The 19,661-nt window shown below is 41.0% G+C and overlaps 1 protein-coding gene across 1 annotated transcript in view; it reads left to right on the top strand.

Annotated features, from left to right (window-relative positions):
• LOC111140977 overlaps positions 1–19,661 on the top strand; it is a 56,576-nt gene that overhangs the window by 17,629 nt on the left and 19,286 nt on the right. Inside the window, exons 9-15 of the mRNA XM_022493263.1 lie at positions 7,121–7,273; positions 8,398–8,523; positions 10,163–10,246; positions 11,521–11,619; positions 12,150–12,283; positions 12,659–12,770; positions 12,970–13,126. Of these exons, the coding sequence (XP_022348971.1) occupies positions 7,121–7,273; positions 8,398–8,523; positions 10,163–10,246; positions 11,521–11,619; positions 12,150–12,283; positions 12,659–12,770; positions 12,970–13,126 (865 nt within the window). The remainder of the gene's footprint in view (positions 1–7,120; positions 7,274–8,397; positions 8,524–10,162; positions 10,247–11,520; positions 11,620–12,149; positions 12,284–12,658; positions 12,771–12,969; positions 13,127–19,661) is intronic.

Below are 19,661 nucleotides of genomic sequence, written 5' to 3' on the forward strand. Positions count from 1 at the left end.
TGCATCCTAGTCAGGAGGAAACAGATAAAGAAACAAATGTATTGGGCGCCTGGGTGGCTCAGTGGGTTGAGCCTCTGCCTTCGGCTCAGGTCATGATCTCAGGGTCCTGGGATCGAGGCCTGCATCGGGCTCTCTGCTCAGCGGGGAGCCTGCTTTCTCCTCTCTCTCTATGCCTGCCTCTCTGCCTACTTGTGATCTCTCTCTCTCTGTTTCAAATGAATAAATAAAATCTTTAAAAAAAAAAAAAAGAAACAAATGTATTTATAATATGACAGATGGTAAAATACTATGGTAAAAAAGCAGGATAAAGAGAATAGGGAGTACCTGGATTAGGCTGGAGTAGAGGGGGAGTTATTTTTGATAGGTTGCATAGATTAGAGAAGACCTCACAGATCTTTGAGCAGACATCTGAAGCAGTGAGGGAGCCAAACAGTTAATAAGAAGGGATGAATTTTTCTAGACAGAAGAAAGATCAAATGTAATGGTTCTGAAGTGGGGGTGTGCTAGGCATGTTCCATGGAACAGCAAGAAGGCCAGGGTGGCTGGAGCAAAGTAAGCAGGTGCACAGTGGTAGTTGAGGCTAGAGAGTAGGTAGCAGGACAGGTCATGTAGGGCCCAGTAGGTCAATGTAAACATTTTGCAAAACCCCTGAGTCACATGGAAGCATCTCCTCTTGTCTGCTCCTGCAGGAATCGGCTCTCTTTTTCTCCCTTCTGTATTAATCTCCTAGATTAATACTTCTCCCTCCTGTATTAATCTCCTAGATTAATACCAAAGAATACCAGTTCTTTGGTATCAGGACTCATTTGCAATCTTAAAACTTATTGAGAACACTTTGCCTTGTACCTGATCTTTTGGGAGAAGTATCCAGTTTTTCTCCATTGAGTATGATGTTAGTTATGAGGGTTTTTTTTTTAAGATTTTATTTAGTTGAGAGAGAGAAAGAAAGCAAAAGAGTGCAAGTAGAGGGAGGAGCAAAGGAAAGGAAGAGGGAAAGAATCTCAAGGAGATGGGACACCTGGGTGGCTCAGTCAGTTAAGCATCTGCCTTTGGCTCAGGTCATGATCCCAGGGTTCTGGGATTGAGTCCCACTTTGGGCTCCTTGCTCACTGGGGAGCCTGCTTCTGCCTCTGCCTGCCACTTTCCCTGCTTGTGCTCTCTCTTTCTTTCTGACAAATAAATAAATAAAAATCTTTTAAAAAAAGAAATTTCAAGGAGAGATTAATTTCATGAGAGATTAATCTTTAGTGTTTTGTTTTTCTTGTAATGTCTTTCATCATTGGAAAGAATTCTTTCTTTTTATGTGCTAAAGCAGGGAGCCCCACATGGGACCTGATCTCACAATCGGGAGATCATGACCTGAGCCACAACCAAGAAAGAGCCAGATGCTCAACCAACTAAGCCACTCAGGTGCCCCTTCCTTCCTTCCTTCCTTCCTTCCTTCCTTCCTTCCTTCCTTTTCTTTCTTTTTTTCTTTCTTTCTTTCTTTTTCCCCCAAAGTAGACTCCACAACCAGCATGGAGCCCAACACAGGGCTCAAATTCATAACCCTGAGATGAAAACCTGACCTGAGATTGAGTCAGCTGCTTAACCAACTGAGCCACCCATGCACCTCTAGTGATAGCTTCCTTGAGATGCCCTTTGTCAGGCTGAAGAAGTTCCTTTCTATTCTCAGTTTGCTAAGAGATTTTAGCAGAAATAGGTAATAGATTTTGCCAAATGCCTTTTCTGCATCTATTGAGATAATCATGTGAGTTTTATTTTTTAACCTATTAATGTGGTTAATTACATTGATCTTAGAATGTTAAAACAACCTCCCATTCCTGTGATAACATTATTTGGTTATGATGTATTTTCCTTTTTATATGTTGTTGATTAGATTTACTGAAATATTATTGAGGATTTCTATATTTCTGTTCATGAGAGATTAATCTTTAGTGTTTTGTTTTTCTTGTAATGTCTTTCATCATTGGAAAGAATTCTTTCTTTTTAAATTTTCTGGAAGAATTCTGTAGAATTGGTGTGGGTTTTTTTGTTTGTTTGTTTTTTAGAGATTTTATTTATTTATTTGGCATATAGAGAGAGACAGCAAGAGAGTAAACACAAGCCAGGGGAGAGGGAAATGCAGGCTTCCTGTGGGTGGGAAAACTGATGTGGGGCTTGATCCCTAGGATCATGAACTGAGCTGAAGGCAGATGCTTAACAACCAAGCCACCCAGGCACCCCTGTTTTTTGTTCTTTTTAAAATGTTAGGCCAATTTCACCAGTAAAGCCATTGGGACCTAGGCTTTTCTTTGTGGGAAGTTTTTAAATTACTAATTCAATCTCTACTTTTTGTAGGTCTGGTCAGGTTTTCTGTTCCTTCTCGAGTCAGTTTCAGTGGTTTTTGTCATTTTAAGAATTTGCCCATTTAATCTGAGTTTTCTTATTCATTGATATATAGTTGTTCATAGTATCCCCCACGATCCTTTTTATTTCTGAAAAATTGCTAATAATGTTCCTTCTTTCTTTCCTAATTTCAATAATTTGAGTCTTCTCTTTTTCATGGTTAGTCTAGCTAAAATTTATCAATTTTATTGATCTTTTCAAAGAATCAACTTTTGGTTCTGTTGTTTTCTCTTTTTTCTGTCCTTTACTTCATTAAGATTTTGCTTTAATCTTTATTTCCTTGATTCTGCTTGCTTTGGATTTAGTTTCTTTTTTGATGGAAGGTTAGGTCATTGTCTTGAGATCATTCTTTTTTCTATAATGGGCCTTTGCAGTTATAAATTTTCACTTAAACACTACTATAGCTTTATCCTAACATGAATTTTGGTATGTCATATATCTTCATTTTTATTCATCCAAAAGTATTTTCTAATTTCCCTTGAGATCTTTGTTGACCCAATGAGTATTTAGGAGTGTGTTGTTTAATTTCCACTTAACCAAATTTTCCACATTTTTTTCTGTTATTAATTTCTGATGAATCCATTATGGTTAGAGAACTTACTTTGTATGATTCCAGTCCTTCAAAATTTATTGAGGCTAGTTTATGACTTAGTGCATATGGTCTTTCTTAGAGAACATTTCATGTATATTTGAGAAGAATATACATTCTGTTGTTGGGTACAGTGTTCTGTTGATGTCTGTTAGGTCTAGTTGGTTTATGGTATTGCTTCAGTTAGTTTTTGAGGTTTCTAAAAATGGTACCATACCAAATGTGACCATTACTGGCCTTGCTAGTCTCACCAGTGCCTTTGCATTTGTTATTCCTTCAGCCTGGAACAAATTTTCCCCTGGGCAAAATTTAGTTTCATTTCTCCACCTATGTCATCTTACCGGAAAGGCCTTTCCTGACAAGTTTTCCAACCCAAATTTGTTTCCTGTCTTTTGATTCTCCTTTATTTTTTTACCTGTAGAACATGCTGCTACCTAAAAACACATAGTACATTTATTTATTTTTTCCACTCCCTTATTCACTGCTCTGTCATCTAGTAGGTACTCAGAAATTATCAAGCAAGTACGTGGCTATGGAAATCTGGAAGTGAGAGCAGAAGTTTTGATTGGAAACAGATATTTGAGAGTCATCTGTATAGAGGGAAAATTTGAACTCACAGGTAGAAAAAATCATGTAAGGCAAAAGTGAGGAATAAAAAAGGACCAGGACCTAGCCCTGATGAATCCAACATCTGTTAAAGGTTTGGTAGGTGAGGAGGCCTAACAAAGAAGACTGAAAAGGAGCAATAGAGAGGTAGAAACATCATGGTTCTTTTAGTTTAGGGATTGCCTATACTAGCATTAAACTAAACTAGGAGGTGACATTGAAGCCAAGGAAGATGGCCATAGCCAACTCAGTGGAAGCCACTATGAAGTTCAGAAAGATAGATGTCTAAAGAAATGAGTGTCAGATACAGTGACATGATGATTGTTGAGAATCTTGACAAGAACAGTGAGTAGTACAAACAGAAGCAAGTCTGTGTATATTGAACAGTGTGTAGGCCATGAGGAAATGGTGATGCCTCCTCAGTTTACAAAACAGTGATTATTCATTTACACCTTTTTATAAAAATCTGTAGGTAGAATCAAGCTTAGCAAGTTTCCTTTTCTTCTACCTGGTCATTTCAGTGCTTAAAACTCCCAGATATTGAAAGTGTTCATTGATTCCTTAAAGAAAGAAACTCTCTAAGATGTTGGAGGAAAAGGAAAGTTAGATGTTGAATGCAATCTAAGCCAGCTGGTCCTGGGTTCCCCCCAACCCTGCTTCTGAGAACTGGGAAACTTGTGACTAGACATAGCTACAGTACCCTCACTATTATCATCCCTTCATGACCAAACACGTATGCTCTTCGCAGTAAGTTTCCATTTGTTTTTATATAAATGTTTTGGGAAGAATCTGTCAGAACAGTAGTGACTCTTTCTGTCTGTTAAAGTAGTTTTCTCCTATCATTTATTTCGGGATTCTTGCCTTTAGACCGTATGAAACTCAAGAAGATGTTTATCAGCTTTATTATCACCATGATAATAATAGCTACCAGAAAACTAAAGTGTTGGTGCAAGAGAATAGAGATTTGAGAAATAGACTCATACATATGTTGTCAATTGATAATTAGACCAAGATACAAAGAAATTAAATGGAGAAAATTGTCTTTTCAACAAATTGAGCTGGAGCAATTGAAAATCTAGATGAAAAACAAAACCTCGGGGCGCCTGGGTGGCTCAGTGGGTTAAAGCCTCTGCCTTCGGCTCAGGTCATGATCCCAGAGTCCTGGGATCGAGCCCCACATCGGGCTCTCTGCTCAGCGGGGAGCCTGCTTCCTCCTCTCTCTCTGCCTGCCTCTCCACCTACTTGTGATCTCTGTCAAATAAATAAATAAAATCTTTAAAAAAAAAACAAACAAACAAAAAACAAAACCTCAATGCATACCTTACACCTTATGTAGAAATTAGTACAAAATGGATAATAGACCTGAATATGAATTTTCAAACTATAAAACATCTGAAGGAAAAAAACATAGGAGAAAATTACTGTGATCTTGGGTTAGGTTAAGATTTCTTAGATATAATACAAAAAAAAGGAAATATTTCCCTTAGTAGCTAATTCATTCCAAACTCTTAACAATGAGCCCTTATGGTTCTCGGTGCTATAGTAAATGGAATCGATTCTCGGGCCTAGATGGCTCAGTTGGTTGAGTCTCTGACTCTTGGTTTTGGCTCAGGTTGTAATCTCAGGGTAATGAGATCCAGCCCGGCATCTCGAGCCCGGCATCCGGCTCTGCACTCAGTGGGGAGTATGCTTGTGATTCTCTCTCTCCCTTTTCCTCTGTCCCTCCCACCACTAAAATAACAAATAAATCTTTTAAAAAATAATAAAATACAATAAGCCCTTAGCTTAATAATTTGGTGTGTTCTAGAGAGGCTTTTTTGGTTAAAAGAAACAAAGGTTGCACTAAGGCCCTTAAATTTGAAATTCTGATCTGGCTTCTTCCTGCATTCTTCTCAGGGCAGAATTGAAGTTATATGAAGTGAAGTCTGTCAAGAAGTCTAGGTGGGGGCTCCTGGGTGGCTCAGTGGGTTAAAGCCTCTGCCTTAGGCTCAGGTCATGATCCCAGGGTCCTGGGATCGAGCCCCGCATCATGCTTTCTGCTCAGCAGGGAGCGTGCTTCCCCCTCTCTCTATGCCTGCCTCTCTGCCTACTTGTGATCTCTGTCTGTCAAATAAAATCTTTTAAAAAACAACAACAACAACAAACAGCACTATGGGCTGGTCAGTGGCTCTGGGTAGGTTTGTGGGGACAAAGGGAGTTGACTACCAGGGATCCAAGGGGACAGGTAGGTGTAAAATACTGGTTCGTAAAATGTGAACTGTACTTTCAGCTGATAATGGGAACAATGGAGTTTCCCTTAGATGGGACCACGGATGTGGCAAACACTGTAATAGATATAGTTATTATAAAATATAATATTGATGTTTTTATTTTATTCTCCCAGAAACCATTGACCATCAACTTATTTTCTAGTTATGGTTCTCTTATTATCTAGGCCCCCTTCTAAATCAATCCATAGTTGTTAGTGAGGTGAGTATATAAAGTAGGAACTTCTGGCTTTCATATAGGGCAGAGGGTATCTGGGAACAGAGGGTAAGAATCTTAGATTAGTTGAAGGGTCTCTGGCTGGCTCAGTCAATAGAGCATGGGACTCTTGATCTTGGGGTCATGAGCTCAAGCCCCACGTTGGATATAGAGATTACTAAAATTAAAATTTTAAAATGATCTTAGATTAATTGAAAGTTGTTATCATAGATCATTTAATACTTCTTCCTGCCTCTGGTTATAAAACTAAAATCATGGCTTTCGAGGAGACAGTAGTCCATCTTCTTGTACTTTAGTCTGAGTTAGTAACTTCCAAGGCCAGTTCCTCATGGTATTTAATCCATTTTTTCCCAATGGGCTTCATAGTATCAACCCTGTAATGGTCCTCCTGATACTAGCTTCTGGTGTTCCCTCTTCCCTTGCATGATGCTTGTGTTGCTATTTTTCTTTCCCTTTAACAACCTGCTTTATAAGAAAGCCGAGTTATTTTTTTTCTCTCTCCCTCAAAGAAATTACTACCCCCCAAAAGTGACACATACTCTTGCTGCTTAGTACTTTTCACGTAGGCTGACCTTTTTGGTTTGTCATCTTCATTTTTGTTGGGGTCCTTAAATCTTGATTGTTAGTCTTAGGATCCCATAGTGAAACTGGGATTAGGTTGGTTGGTTCGATTTTCACTTGCCTAGAGGAACTGAGCTTGCATTTGCTTTCTTCTGCAAGAATTGGTACATTTAAGATGGTCAGGTGGTGAATTTGGTTTGGCTAGATTTAATACATCTTGGGGAGATGGAACATCATGTACTCTGAGAAGAAAGATGTTAATGAGGACGGAAAGAATGGTTGCTTACCTAGGGTTTTGCCTATCAAACTTGAGTGTAGCTAGAAATCACTGGGGTAGCTTGCTAAAATGCAGATTTTAATTCAGTAGGTCTGGGGTGAGGCTCAACATCTAGGATTCATCAGTTCTAACAAGTTTGCAGAAGATGTTCATGCTACTGGCATGCAGACACACTTAGAGGAGTAAAAACATATGGGGTTGATATTCCCATACAGGCATTTCTGAACAGAAGCTCCTTGTATCGCTCCCCTTCGTTGCCAGAGCATTTGAACAGGCCAAGACTGAAGCGGGTGGTAAAATTCAAGAACAACCCAATACCAGATAAAGAAAAAAAGGAGTATTGTTCTAACCAAAAAGAGCTCAGGAAGGTAAGAACTTTTTAAGATGAGAATCTATTTAATCCTCTATCTCATCGTATTCTCTGCTTTTTTGGTATGAGGATTATTTTAGGATATCTCGTCTTCTTTCTCATTACTTCTACTTTTATCTCTTTGTTCTTTATGTCTTCCTTGTCTTTTTTACATTGTACCCGTATATAAAATATTTAACAATAAATATCTGTTATATTATACTTTTGAAAATAATGTTGGCATACTTCTTCCCAACCTTCTTTTATAAGATTTGAGAGGACACAGGGAAACCTGGAATGGTAAGGATATTTACTGCTGTTTTACCTGTATTCTGACAGAAACAGCATCATGAAGCACACTGGTTTGGTAGGAGGCAACTTTTGAAAAATTTAGTTGTCATTCCCTACCCCTCCTTTAAAAAAGAATCTGAATACTATTTTATAAAATCAGCATATGATAGTATAGAAGTTATACATAAACAAAAGAAGCTGATGTGAAATGCCCATAATCCCATAGGCCAGAGACAATTATTGTCAACATGTGGTGTACATTCTTTGAGACTCTTTGATGCAGTTTTTTTTTTCTTTTATTGAAGTGGTATTACATAGAATCTTAAAAAAAAAAAAAAAGCAGAATGGGACACCTGGATGATTGAGTCAGTTAAGCGACTGCCTTCAGCCCAGGTCGTGATCCTGGAATTCCAGGATCAAGTCCCACATCCAGCTCCCTGCTCAGCAGAGAGTCTGCTTTTCCCTCTGACCCTACCCGCCCCCCTCCCTGTGCTCTCTCTTTCTCATTATCCCTCAAATAAATACAATCTAAAATAATAATAATAATAAAGTGGTATTACAAAGTACGAGTTTTCTCACTTTCTTAAGAATATCATGAATTTATTTTTGTGATAATGAAATTAATCTACAATATAACTTTATAGTGCATAATAGGAATATAATGTGTGAAATATGATTTGCTTAACTAAGACTCTTATTTATTAGTAATCTTTCTCTATTACAAACCTGCTGGGATATTGATTTTTACAGCCAAATCTTTTTGCATTTTTTTTCAAAGGGTGTACATATTTTTAATAAGTCTCCACTCCTTCCCTCTCCTGGTTTTTAAATCTTTAACATGAAAATTGGCAGTGGGGGGATTCTTGTCATCCTCAGGGCTTAGGTCTAAAGAAGACAGTTTCTCTCTGTGACATTAATGTCATTCAGATGCTGGAGGAAGATTCTAACCAGGGCTCTCTGATTGGTGATTTCTCCAAGGTGAGTTTGGTTATATTCATCTTATATTCCATTGAGGCATTTTGGGTCTGAGTCTTTTTTTCTTTGCTTAAAGAGGATGCTAGGTATAATTATGCATCCTCACCAAGGACTATATGATAAACTGAAGATGCTCTGGTGGTAGATTTAGACCCTAAGCCTTTCTAGTGAGAAGGTATTTCTTATTCATTCTGGGAAAATCCAGAGCAGTGGGGAAGCATGAGGCGTTTTACTTTTTTCCTTTTAAAAATGTCTTTTAAAATTATGTAAATAATACTTGGTCATTACAGAAAAAGTAGAAAATGAAATATACCTCAAGTCTTATAAAAAATATTATTGCTTGGGGGCAGCTGGTTGACTCAGTCAGTTGAGCATCTGCCTTGGCCTTGGATCATGATCCCAGAGTCCTGGGATTGTGTCCCCCATGGGGCTCCCTGCTCAGCGGGGAGTCTGCTTTTCCCTCTGCCTTTTCTCCTTCTCTCTCCCTCTCTCTCTTTCTGGCTTACTCTCTCTCAAATAAATACATAGAAGTTTTTAAAAATTAATATATATATATATAAAATTGCTTCTAACATCTTGGTACATACTCCTCCAGACTTTTTCTATGTGTTTTCACAAACACTTGCGCATACCCAAATACATTTTTTTTGTTTTTTCACAAAAAATAGTTTATACTGTTTTGTGATTCACTGGCTTTTTTTCCTCATCATTTAGTGTATCAGGAACATCTTTTCATGTCAATAAACAATTCAGCTTCATCATTTTGTATTTTTAATAGTACAGTATTTCATTTTTTTGGCTGCCCATAATTTTTTTATTTTTATTTTTTTAACATCTTAAGTTTATTTTGTTTTTTTTCATGTTCCAAGATTCATTGTTTACGAACCACACCCACTGCTCCATGCAATATGTGCCCCCTTAATACCCACTACCAGGCTTACCCATCCCCCCACCATAACCCTCAGTCTGTTTCTCATATATTTTTTTAAATTACATTTTTTAAAAAAATGTTTAAGTTAATCTCCACACCCATGTGGGGCTTGAACTCAAAACTCCACAATCAAGAGTTGCATGCTTTACCGACTGAGCTAGCCAGGCACCCCTGCTCATAATTTCTTGTAGGATATTTACTTTTATAATTTTTCCTTATGAAGTATACCAAGATGGGCATATTTGTAGCTAATTTTTTTTTTTTTTGGGTAGCTAAATCTAAAACTTTGTGTGAGTCCTTAATTCATTCCTTAGAATCACTTCATAGAAATGGAATTGCTGCATATGTGCATTATGGAGACTACTGATTCTTTTGAAGGCATCTTGGGTTTTATTTATTTATTTATTTATTTGAGAATGAGAGAGAGAGAGAGAGCACGTGCGCACGTGCAGGGGCTAGGGTGGTGGCAGAGGGAGAGGTAGAGAGAGAATCTTAAGCAGGCTCCAAGCCCAATGCAGAGCCCATAGTGGGGCTCAATCTCAGAATCCTGACATTGTGACCTGAGCTGAAATCAAGAGTTGAAAACTCAACCCAGGTGCCCCACATGTGGAGTTTTAAAGGTCATTTGGAAAGAAGGACAATATATAGGTCTTTGAGCTCAAATTGAGGTTTAGAAAACTTGCTCTTATTTCAGTTCTTGGGTATTTCTAGGTATATGTGCTGCCAACCGTGTCAGGGAGACACCAAGATCTGAAGTACGTCAGCCCAGAAACAGTAAGCAGATTTCTGGAGACGGTAACTGGTTACATAAGCTACCATCTGGTCTGTTCTGTCCCTAAAATCCCCACTTCCATTGTATTTCACTGTATTCACTCACATAGGCTTCTCATTCAACTTGAAGCTGTGTTAAAGAACTCCCATTTATCCCATTCTTTTGCTTTTGTTTTTAATTAAACAAATGATAGATAATTGTTATGGAAGCAAGCAAGGAAAGAAGGGAGGGAAGGAAAAAAGATAAAATCACTCAGTTTGGGCAAACTTACATCCTGATTTAGGCATTACAATCCCATTGACATCTTTCAGTGCATGATAATTATTATTTTTTTATGATAATTATTAATAGTATTCTCTTTCACTCTCAAAAGTGTCCTAGTTTGTGCAATAATTATTTGGTCACCCTACCCATAATCTCACCACCAGAGATAACCACTAGTAATAGTTTCCTTATGGCCTTCCAGATTTTATTCTGGAATATATTTGATAAAAATAGGATCATAATGAACATGTAGTGTTGAAGGGTAGCAAGACATTGTAAACATCTTTCTACCTCAGTAAAACAAATCTATATTATCCTTCTAATGGATATATATATATTGGCATGTATAATTTAACCCCCATTTTTGAATAGTTATTTGTAACTTTTTAAATTATTTGATAACTTGAGCTAATATTTAAATTATTTGATAACCTAAAATAATGGCTGAGATGAATATTGTGCCATGTGTTTGTGTACTTTTCTGTTTACTAAAGATGTTGGGAAAGAAGTTGCTGATTCAAAGTGTAAATACATTTACATTTACAAAGTTCGCTGCAGAAAGGTTGAACCAATTTGCACTCCTACAAGTATCTTAAGGATATCAACCCTTTTCTTACATATCCTTTTCTGAAAGACTTGCTTGCTTCCTTTACGATGGAACCATTTCCCATTTCGTCTGGAAAGTCAGAATTGCTCCCTGCTACCTGTACTACTGCAGAAGCCCTTTGGTGTCTTCTGAGAGGCTGATTGCAGCCACACCTGCCTCTAGATGAGTGCCTTGAATATGTTTTTCCCTGATGTCTCGGCAATACTAGCTACTTTGGTGCTCCAAAAAGACCATTTCGTATTTTATCCTTTCGAATGAGCGGTAGGGATGAACCATTGCCCCATTTCAAATATAGGTGACCTTTGGAGATTGGGCATCCGGTGAAATTCTGGGTGACTAAAGGGAGTGCAAATCAGGAACCATGTGATTGAGTCTTGTCTCCCAGAGTGATAGGGAACAGGGTGTTCAATCATCATTTCTGTGTAGGTGGCTGCCTTGCTGTCAGGGAAGTTCCAGAGCTTGATTGAGAAGTTTTATATCATCGATTGCCGCTATCCATATGAGTACCTGGGAGGACACATCCGGGTAAGGTTACGTTAGTGGAGAGGGGCTGGAGGTAGCTCTTTAATGAGTAGAGCCTATAGACATAGGTCCTATGAACTCCAGAACCAGGGCAGAGCTTCTACTTTTGGAGCACATCAAGGCTGCAAGTCCTCATTCTTGTTCTAATTCTGTAAACCTTGAGCAGTTTACTTTCCCTTTCCCTCCTAGACCAATCTCCCTTTATTCTATTGGAGCCAAGAGCTCCTACTTGGAAATAAAATATTAATCTAAGCACGGAGAAGAACCTTGCAGATTCTCATAGACATTCTTCACAATGATTCCTATGCATTGGGGGGGGGCAGTCAGATCTACAAACATTTATTGAATACCTACTACATGCCAAGCTCTATGCTAGACTTTGGGGATAGACAGAGATATAATTAGATCTTGTGCCCTGAAAGTGCTTACAGTTTAGACTTCCTGGCCCAAATATTCCAAGATGGTATCCCAGTTATTTCTAAGTATTGGAACTATCCACAGGCCCTTAAGGAAATACTGAAATTTTTCTACAGGAAGCTTTAAACTTGTACAGTCAGGAAGAACTGTATAACTTCTTTCTGAAGAAGCCCATTGTCCCTCTCAACACCCAGAAAAGAATAATCATCGTGTTCCACTGTGAATTCTCCTCAGAGAGGGGTCCCCGAATGTGAGTGTGTATATGGGGTAGGGTGGGTGTTAGAAATGGACCTTGAATTGGGACTTAAAACCAGGGAGACTTCCCAGACCAGTTCAGACAGAGATTGGAATGAATGAATGCATTCTTTCCATTGTAGTTTAAAGTTAAGGGGGTAGAAAGAAAGGTTTCTAAAATTTAAAAAGTTTGGAGCAGTGAAGGAAAAAGGATTGGGAATGAAGAGGAGAAAGAGTGACTTGCTTGAATCTTGTTTTGCAAAGACAGTGAGATCTGGAGGTCCTTTTGGGTTACCCGTAGTCAATTCTTCCTTCCCCTCCCCAGTGAATGACACATGGAATCCTGACCTTGCTTCTCTCCACCCCACCCACCTCTGGGTTTTCTCTAAAGGTGCCGCTCTCTGAGACAAGAGGACAGGGCTCTGAATCAGTATCCTGCATTGTACTACCCAGAACTATATATCCTCAAGGGGGGCTACAGTGACTTCTTTCCAGAATATACGGTAAAGGATGGGCCACATGGGGCAACAACAGGAGAGCTCAGTCTTGGGGGAGCGAACTTGAGCATGCAACTTCCAGGGCCTGCAAAGCCCTCCAAGAACAAACTCCTGCTCCTTTTTAGCTACCACCAGCAGCATCTCTATTAAACCTAGTAAAGTTCTGGAGACTAGAGTATCCCTTACTTTGTCCCCTACCTTTCAGGAGCTGTGCGAACCACAGAGCTACTGCCCTATGCATCATCAAGACCATAAGGCTGAGCTGCTGAGGTGTCGAAGCCAGAGCAAAGCATGGGAAGGAGAGCGGCAGCTGCAGGAGCAGATTGCCTTACTGGTGAAGGATGTGGAGCCCATGATAGTGGGTCAGTGATTGGCTGTCTAGGAGTCACCAAAAGACACAGTAGAAACGCTGAGCAGAAAGAAGCCATGTTGTATATGGCTAAACCCAGGATTGTTAGAAGATGTTTGCAAGCCAACAAGCTGCCAAGCTAATAAAATTCCAGGCCTGGGGGTTGGTTTTAGCAGAGCTGCTGGGTGGTGACTGAGTCCTGGAACCGGCTCTAGAAGGGTGTGGCCTTGAGTTACCAGGAGATTTGTGTTGCTTCAGGAAGTGTTTGCATTCTCTTTCCATTTAGACATGTCTTCTCACAAGCCGGCCAGCTCTTTCCCTGGGCTTCTGCCTGTTGCAACAGAGTTGTCCAACTTTTTTCTCTGTACTTGCCTTCTGTGTTTCCTTCTCTCCCTTTTTCTTAAATGGGAAAATAAACACTGCAGAATGAGAAATTTAATTGTGAACCCTGTCTACTCCTAGAAAATCTTTATAAGGAAGAGATCATCAATTCATCTCCTTTAGACAAAGGTGTAACAATCTTGATATATAGCTGAGGCCAAGGTACTTTTCTCTAGACCGTTTGTTCTCAGATTTGGGCCCTGGACCATAGGCATTGTCTGAATTTGTTTGAAATGTAAATTTTCAGGCCTCACAGCAGACCTACTAAAGCAAGACCTCTGAGGGCTCAGAATTATGGGTTTAAAAATTTTTCCCTATTAGGTGATTCTGATGCATGCTGAGGCTTGAGAACCACTGTTCTGGAAGTAAGGAAAACTTTTGTTTTGTTTTGTTTTGTTTTTTTAAGCAGGGGTGGGGTGGGGTGAGGTAGGGGGAAGAAGCGGAGGGGGAGGGGGAGAGAGAGAATCTCGCTGCCCAGCGCAGAGCCCAAGGTAGGGCTCACTTAACCAACTGAGGCATCCAGACACCTCTAAAGGAAAACCTTTTAAATTGCCTTCCTTAGCAATATTCCAGCTTTCCTTTCCTAGACCATTCCAAGTATGAGTTACCTAAAAGTGTGCTCCACACTCAGCACTCCGTGATAACTAGGTTCAGAAAACCATAGTGATTAACATCTCTAAAGCAGGTTATAGGTCTGGGTTGGGCTTAAAAAGATTCCTTATCTTGGGTTGCCTGGGTGGCTCAGTGGGTTAAGCCTCTACCTTCAGCTTAGGTCACGATTTCAGGGTCCGGGGATTGAGCCCCACATTGGGCTCTCCGCTTGGCGTGGAGCCTGCTTCCCCCTGCCTCTCTGCCTACTTGTAATCTCTCTCTCTCTCTGTCAAATGAATAGATAAAATCTTAAAAAAAAAAAAAAGATTCCTTATCTACAACCTCAATAAAATTTTGACTTTTCCCATTTCCCATCTCTTTCCTTGACTTCATTTCCCATCTTACAGAGATGAGTTTAGGACTTGGGATAGTTGGAAGTAGAGATATGTGCTGTCTGAAGGTAGGGAATAAAAGAATAGAAAAGTAGCAAACAAGAGCCATTAGACTTAAGGAAGACCTTTTATTTACTTTTTTTTTTTTTTTTAAAGAAAACCTTTTAGGGGCACCTGGGTGGCTCAGTTGGTTAAGCATCTGCCTTCGGCTCAGGTCATGATTCTAGGGTCCTGGGATCAAGCCCCACATCAGGCTCCTTGCTCAATAGGGAGCCTGCTTCTCCCTCTCCCACTCCCTCTGCTTGTGCACCCTCTCTCTCTTTGTCAAATAAATCTTAAAAAAAAAAAAGAAGAAAGAAAACCTTTTAAAGTGCATTCTTCAGCACTATCCCAGGCTTTCCATTCTTAGAGTTGTTAAGGCAAGTAGGCTTTTGTCTTCATAGTGAGATACACCCCTATGGCCTGGGGTGGCAGTGGAATTGACTCAAAATTGTCAATCTCCCATATTAACCTAGTGGGAGTGATAGCTCAGGACTAGAAAAAGACAAAGATGGGTGCCTGGGTGGCTCAGTGGGTTAAGCCTCTGCCTTTGGCTCAGGTCATGATCTCAGGGTCCTGGTATCGAGTCCCACATCAGGCTCTCTGCTCAGCGGAGAACCTGCTTCCCCCCTCTCTCTGCCTGCCTCTCTGCCTACTTGTGGTTTCTGTCTCTGTGTGTCAAATAAATAAATAAAATCTTAAAAAAAGAAAAGAAAAGAAAAGGACAAAGAGCTCTGAAGCCTGGCTGAGACAGAATAGAGACCAAAGTGACCTCTTCCTGAGTTCTGGAGCATGGAAACCTTTTTTAAGTGAGCTGGAGGGAAGAAGGGCTGTGGCTGGACAGATGTCTGTAAGCGGGGGCCAGGGCTCTTCTGGAGTGCCTTACGTGTGCCTCCCAGCAGAGGGCACTGCGGTATTCTTTAATGCAGCTTCTAGAGCCTGCTGCCTCCACCCCCGATCCTGCCTCTACCCACAGGGAAGCTACCTGGCGTTCTCCCTGAGCCCTTGGGCTCAGAGCTCAGAAGGGCAGAGGGGAAAGGAGAGAAAAGCTGTTTCCACATTAGGAGCAGATGGCTGAGGGGAATACTCTGCTCCTCTGTCCCACCCCCACATACTTATCCCTGCTAAACAGGTACTCCTGGTGGCCTGAGGAGGAAAATGTTTGAAGCACCTCCACTTCCAAGTATGAGGAAGGGATCCCCTGACTCACTGCCTACCCTAGTAGGTCATTTCCTGATCGTTTTCCCCAGAAAAGTGGAACCAACCTCCTCCCCCCCAGGAAGAGACTGGTACACATGTTCCCATTACAGTAATCTTAATTAAGTGGATGTTTGGAGTTGCAAAACAAAAACTAGAGCTTAATTATTTTATCTACTTTGTGGAAAAAAAATGTATTTGACTAAAAGGCTCCATTTGCTGCCTATATCATTTCTTATAATGTCCTCCCTTTGCATAGGTGCCATGTGATTTGATTCATGTTGTTTTCAGGAATAATAATAGTAACTAATATTTTTTAGGTGCTTACTGTATGCAAGACTTTTTATGAACTAATTTTATATGTATAAACTCATTTAATTTTCACAGCAATTCTGTGAGGCAGGCACTTATTATTTTGCACATTTTACAGGTAAAGGAATTGAGACACAGAGGGATTAAGTAACTTGTTTAAGGGATGCCTGGTTGGCTCAGACAGTTAAGTGGCTGCCTTCCGCTCAGGTCATGACCTGTGTCAGGGTCCTGGGATCAGATCCCCCATCGGGCTCCCTCGGGGGGGAGCCTGCTTCTCCCTCTGCCTACTCTGCCTGCCGCTCCCCGCTGCTTGTGCTCTCTCTCTGACAAATAAATAAAATCTTAAAAAAAAAAAAAGTAACTTGTTTAAGATCACACAGCTAATGAACAGTGGAGTTGGGGTTTAAACCCAGGCAGTATGGCTCCAGTGTCTATACCCTGAATGGATTTGCTGCTACCAAATCCTCATCAAAGAATAGTGTGCCTTTCTATTCACTGTATTAGATGTTAAATATATAAGAGCCTCAATTATAGATTCTTGGTTTTTTTTTTTGTTTTGTTTTGTTTTGTTTTTAGATTTTATTTATTTATTTGACAGACAGAGATCACAAGCAGGCAGAGAGGCAGGCAGAGAGACAGGAGGAAGCAGGCTCCCTGCTGAGCAGAGAGCCCGATGCGGGACTCGATCCCAGGACTCCGAGATCATGACCTGAGCCGAAGGCAGCGGCCTAACCCACTGAGCCACCCAGGTGCCCCTCAATTATAGATTCTTAAGGAGTCAGGGCTGTACGGGTTGCTTGGGCTCCACAGATGAGACTAAGGGCTAAGACCCCAGGCGGGAGACCTTGGCATGTGTTGTATATTAGGTTAGCTTTATACTAACACTGATTGTATTTGTTCAACATAAAGTCAAGAAATGAGGAAAACGGTCTTTCTAAACCATTTTTTATAAAAACAAGATTTTCAGGGGGTGCCTGAAAAACTAACTTGACTGGCTCAGTCATTTAGGCCTCTGACTCTTGATTTCTGCTTGGGTCGTGATCTCGGGGTCATGAGATTGAGCCTCACGTTGGGCTCCATGCTCAGCGTGGAGCCTGCTTTTTGCTTGTCCATCTCTGTATGCTCCTCCCCCACTTGCTCTTTCTTTCTCAAATAAATACAATACATTTTTTTAAAAACAAAAACAAAACATGGTTTTCAGTCTTAGTCCAGTACCTGGCTGACCTCTGGCATAGAGAAGGGAGGAGCATTTTCCTTTTCTCATCAGGATTATAAAGTGGGAGGGGATATGGAAGATTACATTTCCCCCTTCCCCATTCAGTTCAGGCAAATGTTGAGGAAATACCAGTTCCTTTAAATGTATATCTGGGGTTGTCAATTCTAATTACCACAGGTATTCAATTATACTATTCCTGCCCTCAAAAGTCTGACAAGGTAGAGAATGGTTCCCTTTTTTCCCATCCCTGTATGCAGTCTGGCCCACTAGCAAAGGAAAGAGGTACTCTAGCCTCCATCTCCAAGGCAGCAAGTCTGGTGGTGGGAGCAGGTCAAGTTCACAGAAAAATTAACTCCTGCACGCTACTTAGAATGATAGCATTTATTCACTGCGTGCTCTGTGCCAGGCACTATGCAAAACTCTTTACTATGGTGTAATCCTGATTACTGTTACATGAAATAGATACTATTATTAATTTTACTCATGCAGAAACTGAAGCAAGGAAAAATTAAGTGCTGTGCCCAAGGTCATCCAGCCTTTGTTGAAAATGGCAGTTGAATCCAGGCAGTCTATAAAGCTTGTGTTCTTAACTATTCACCACACTGCTAACACCCTAGGTGAGGGTAGCAGCAGGAATTAAAGCTTCCAGTGAGAGAGGGCTTGATAGAAGGCAGAAACCCATGATTACAAATGAAAATGGAGTAAGATACAAGGTTTTTAGACTGTTGAGCCCAAGCATCGGATTGCAAAGGCTCCCAGGGCAGGGTTTGTCTCTTAATCATTTTTGCACCTGGTTCAAAGTTGAACCCATAATCAGTCTCAAAAGACATTACTGAATTGAATGATAGCTGAGTAGCATCATCTTTGTAGAAAGGACAGGCTCATTTGTCATTATCCACAAGGTTCCCAAAGGCAATTGTGCTTATCTAGCAGGTGTTGGCAGTCACAGGGGACGTGGTTGGTGGGGAGAGGGTGTGCTGGAAGAGCTGTCCATATAACTCCTGGAGTCATAATTATTTGCAGAGGCTTCCTCATCCCTTCCCTACCTTTGGTTTCCAATCATCATCCACGGCCCAGTGATGTCAGGCTCTCCACTCCAGTGCCCAGACAGAAAGATGGTCCAGCATCTCATTCTCACAAAAAGGCTGGCCTGTTACAGGTGGAATTGGGCATTGCTGTCAGCCTAGCAGTTTGAGTTTGTTCCTGCCTTCCTGGTCCATTCCATGGGGATGGCACTGAATGGACACTCAGAGTATGCATCCTGAGCACATGCCTTTTCCCACCCTATCCTGCCACCCAAACTTGATTGGGCTTGTTTGCTAAAGGAGGGTTAGAGCAGAGGTGACACCTCTTAACTCCCATCCCAACCTCTGTTGATTCATAGGTCTTTCAGCTGTTTCCTAGCATCCCAACCATCTGAAATGGTTACCATTTGGGGCCCTGGGTGGCACAATTGGTTAGGCACCAGACTCTTGGTTTTGGCTCAGGGCTGATCTCAGTATTGTGAGATCAAGTCCCAAGTCAGGCTCTGCTCACTGAGTCTGCTTGAGTTTCTCTCCCCTTGCTATGCATGCTCGCTCTCTCTCTCTCTCAAATAAATAAATAAAATCTTGAAATTGTTTCCCTTTGCTTTTTTTTTTTTTTTAAGATTTTATTTACTTATTTGACAGAGAGATCACAAGTAGGCAGAGAGGCAGGCAAGGGGGGGCGGGAAGCAGGCTACCTGCTGAGCAGGGAGGCCAATGCAGGGCTTGATCCCAGAACCCTGAGATCATGACCTGAGCTGAAGACAGAGGCTTAACCCACTGAGCCACCCAGGCGCCCCTGCCTCTTTTTTTCTTTTTTTTTAATTTTATTCATTTATTTGAGAGAGAGAGCAGAATCAGGGGGAATGGCAGAGGGAGAGGGAGAGTGGACTTCATGCTGGGCTCGATCCCAGGACTTTGGGATTATGACCTGAGCTGAAGGCAGACTCTTAACTGACTCAGCCACCTGGTGCCCCAAGTTACCCTTTGCTTTTAAATCCCATTTTGAAACTATTGCCAGAGTGGAGTGGACAGTGGGGGCTATCTGTGCCCAGCTACAGCTTTCTGACTTAACATAAGGAGGTAGTATGGAGCTGGGGGAAATCAGGCCCTGTACAAAAGCTGAGGAGCCAGATGTTCACTTTCACAGCTCTCCTGGAAGACTGGAAGGGCAGATAGAGATTAAAACGAAGACCAAACTCCATTTAAAGTGCATTACAGCTCAGGAACTATCTCCCCCTGGGCAGGAGAAGGGAGGAAACGGCACAAGAGGCCACATCTCTCCTTCCTTATCTAGGGCCACATGTCTCTCTCCCAGCCTTGTGAAGGGTGATTTACACCCCTGGCTGGAATGACTCTCTTTCTGGGCTGATTACATTGGCAAATGCCCCCCAG

The sequence above is a fragment of the Enhydra lutris genome, unplaced genomic scaffold (assembly GCF_002288905.1).
Source record: "Enhydra lutris kenyoni isolate GAN:26980312 unplaced genomic scaffold, ASM228890v2 scaffoldscaffold5, whole genome shotgun sequence".
In the NCBI taxonomy this organism is placed as follows: domain Eukaryota; kingdom Metazoa; phylum Chordata; class Mammalia; order Carnivora; family Mustelidae; genus Enhydra; species Enhydra lutris.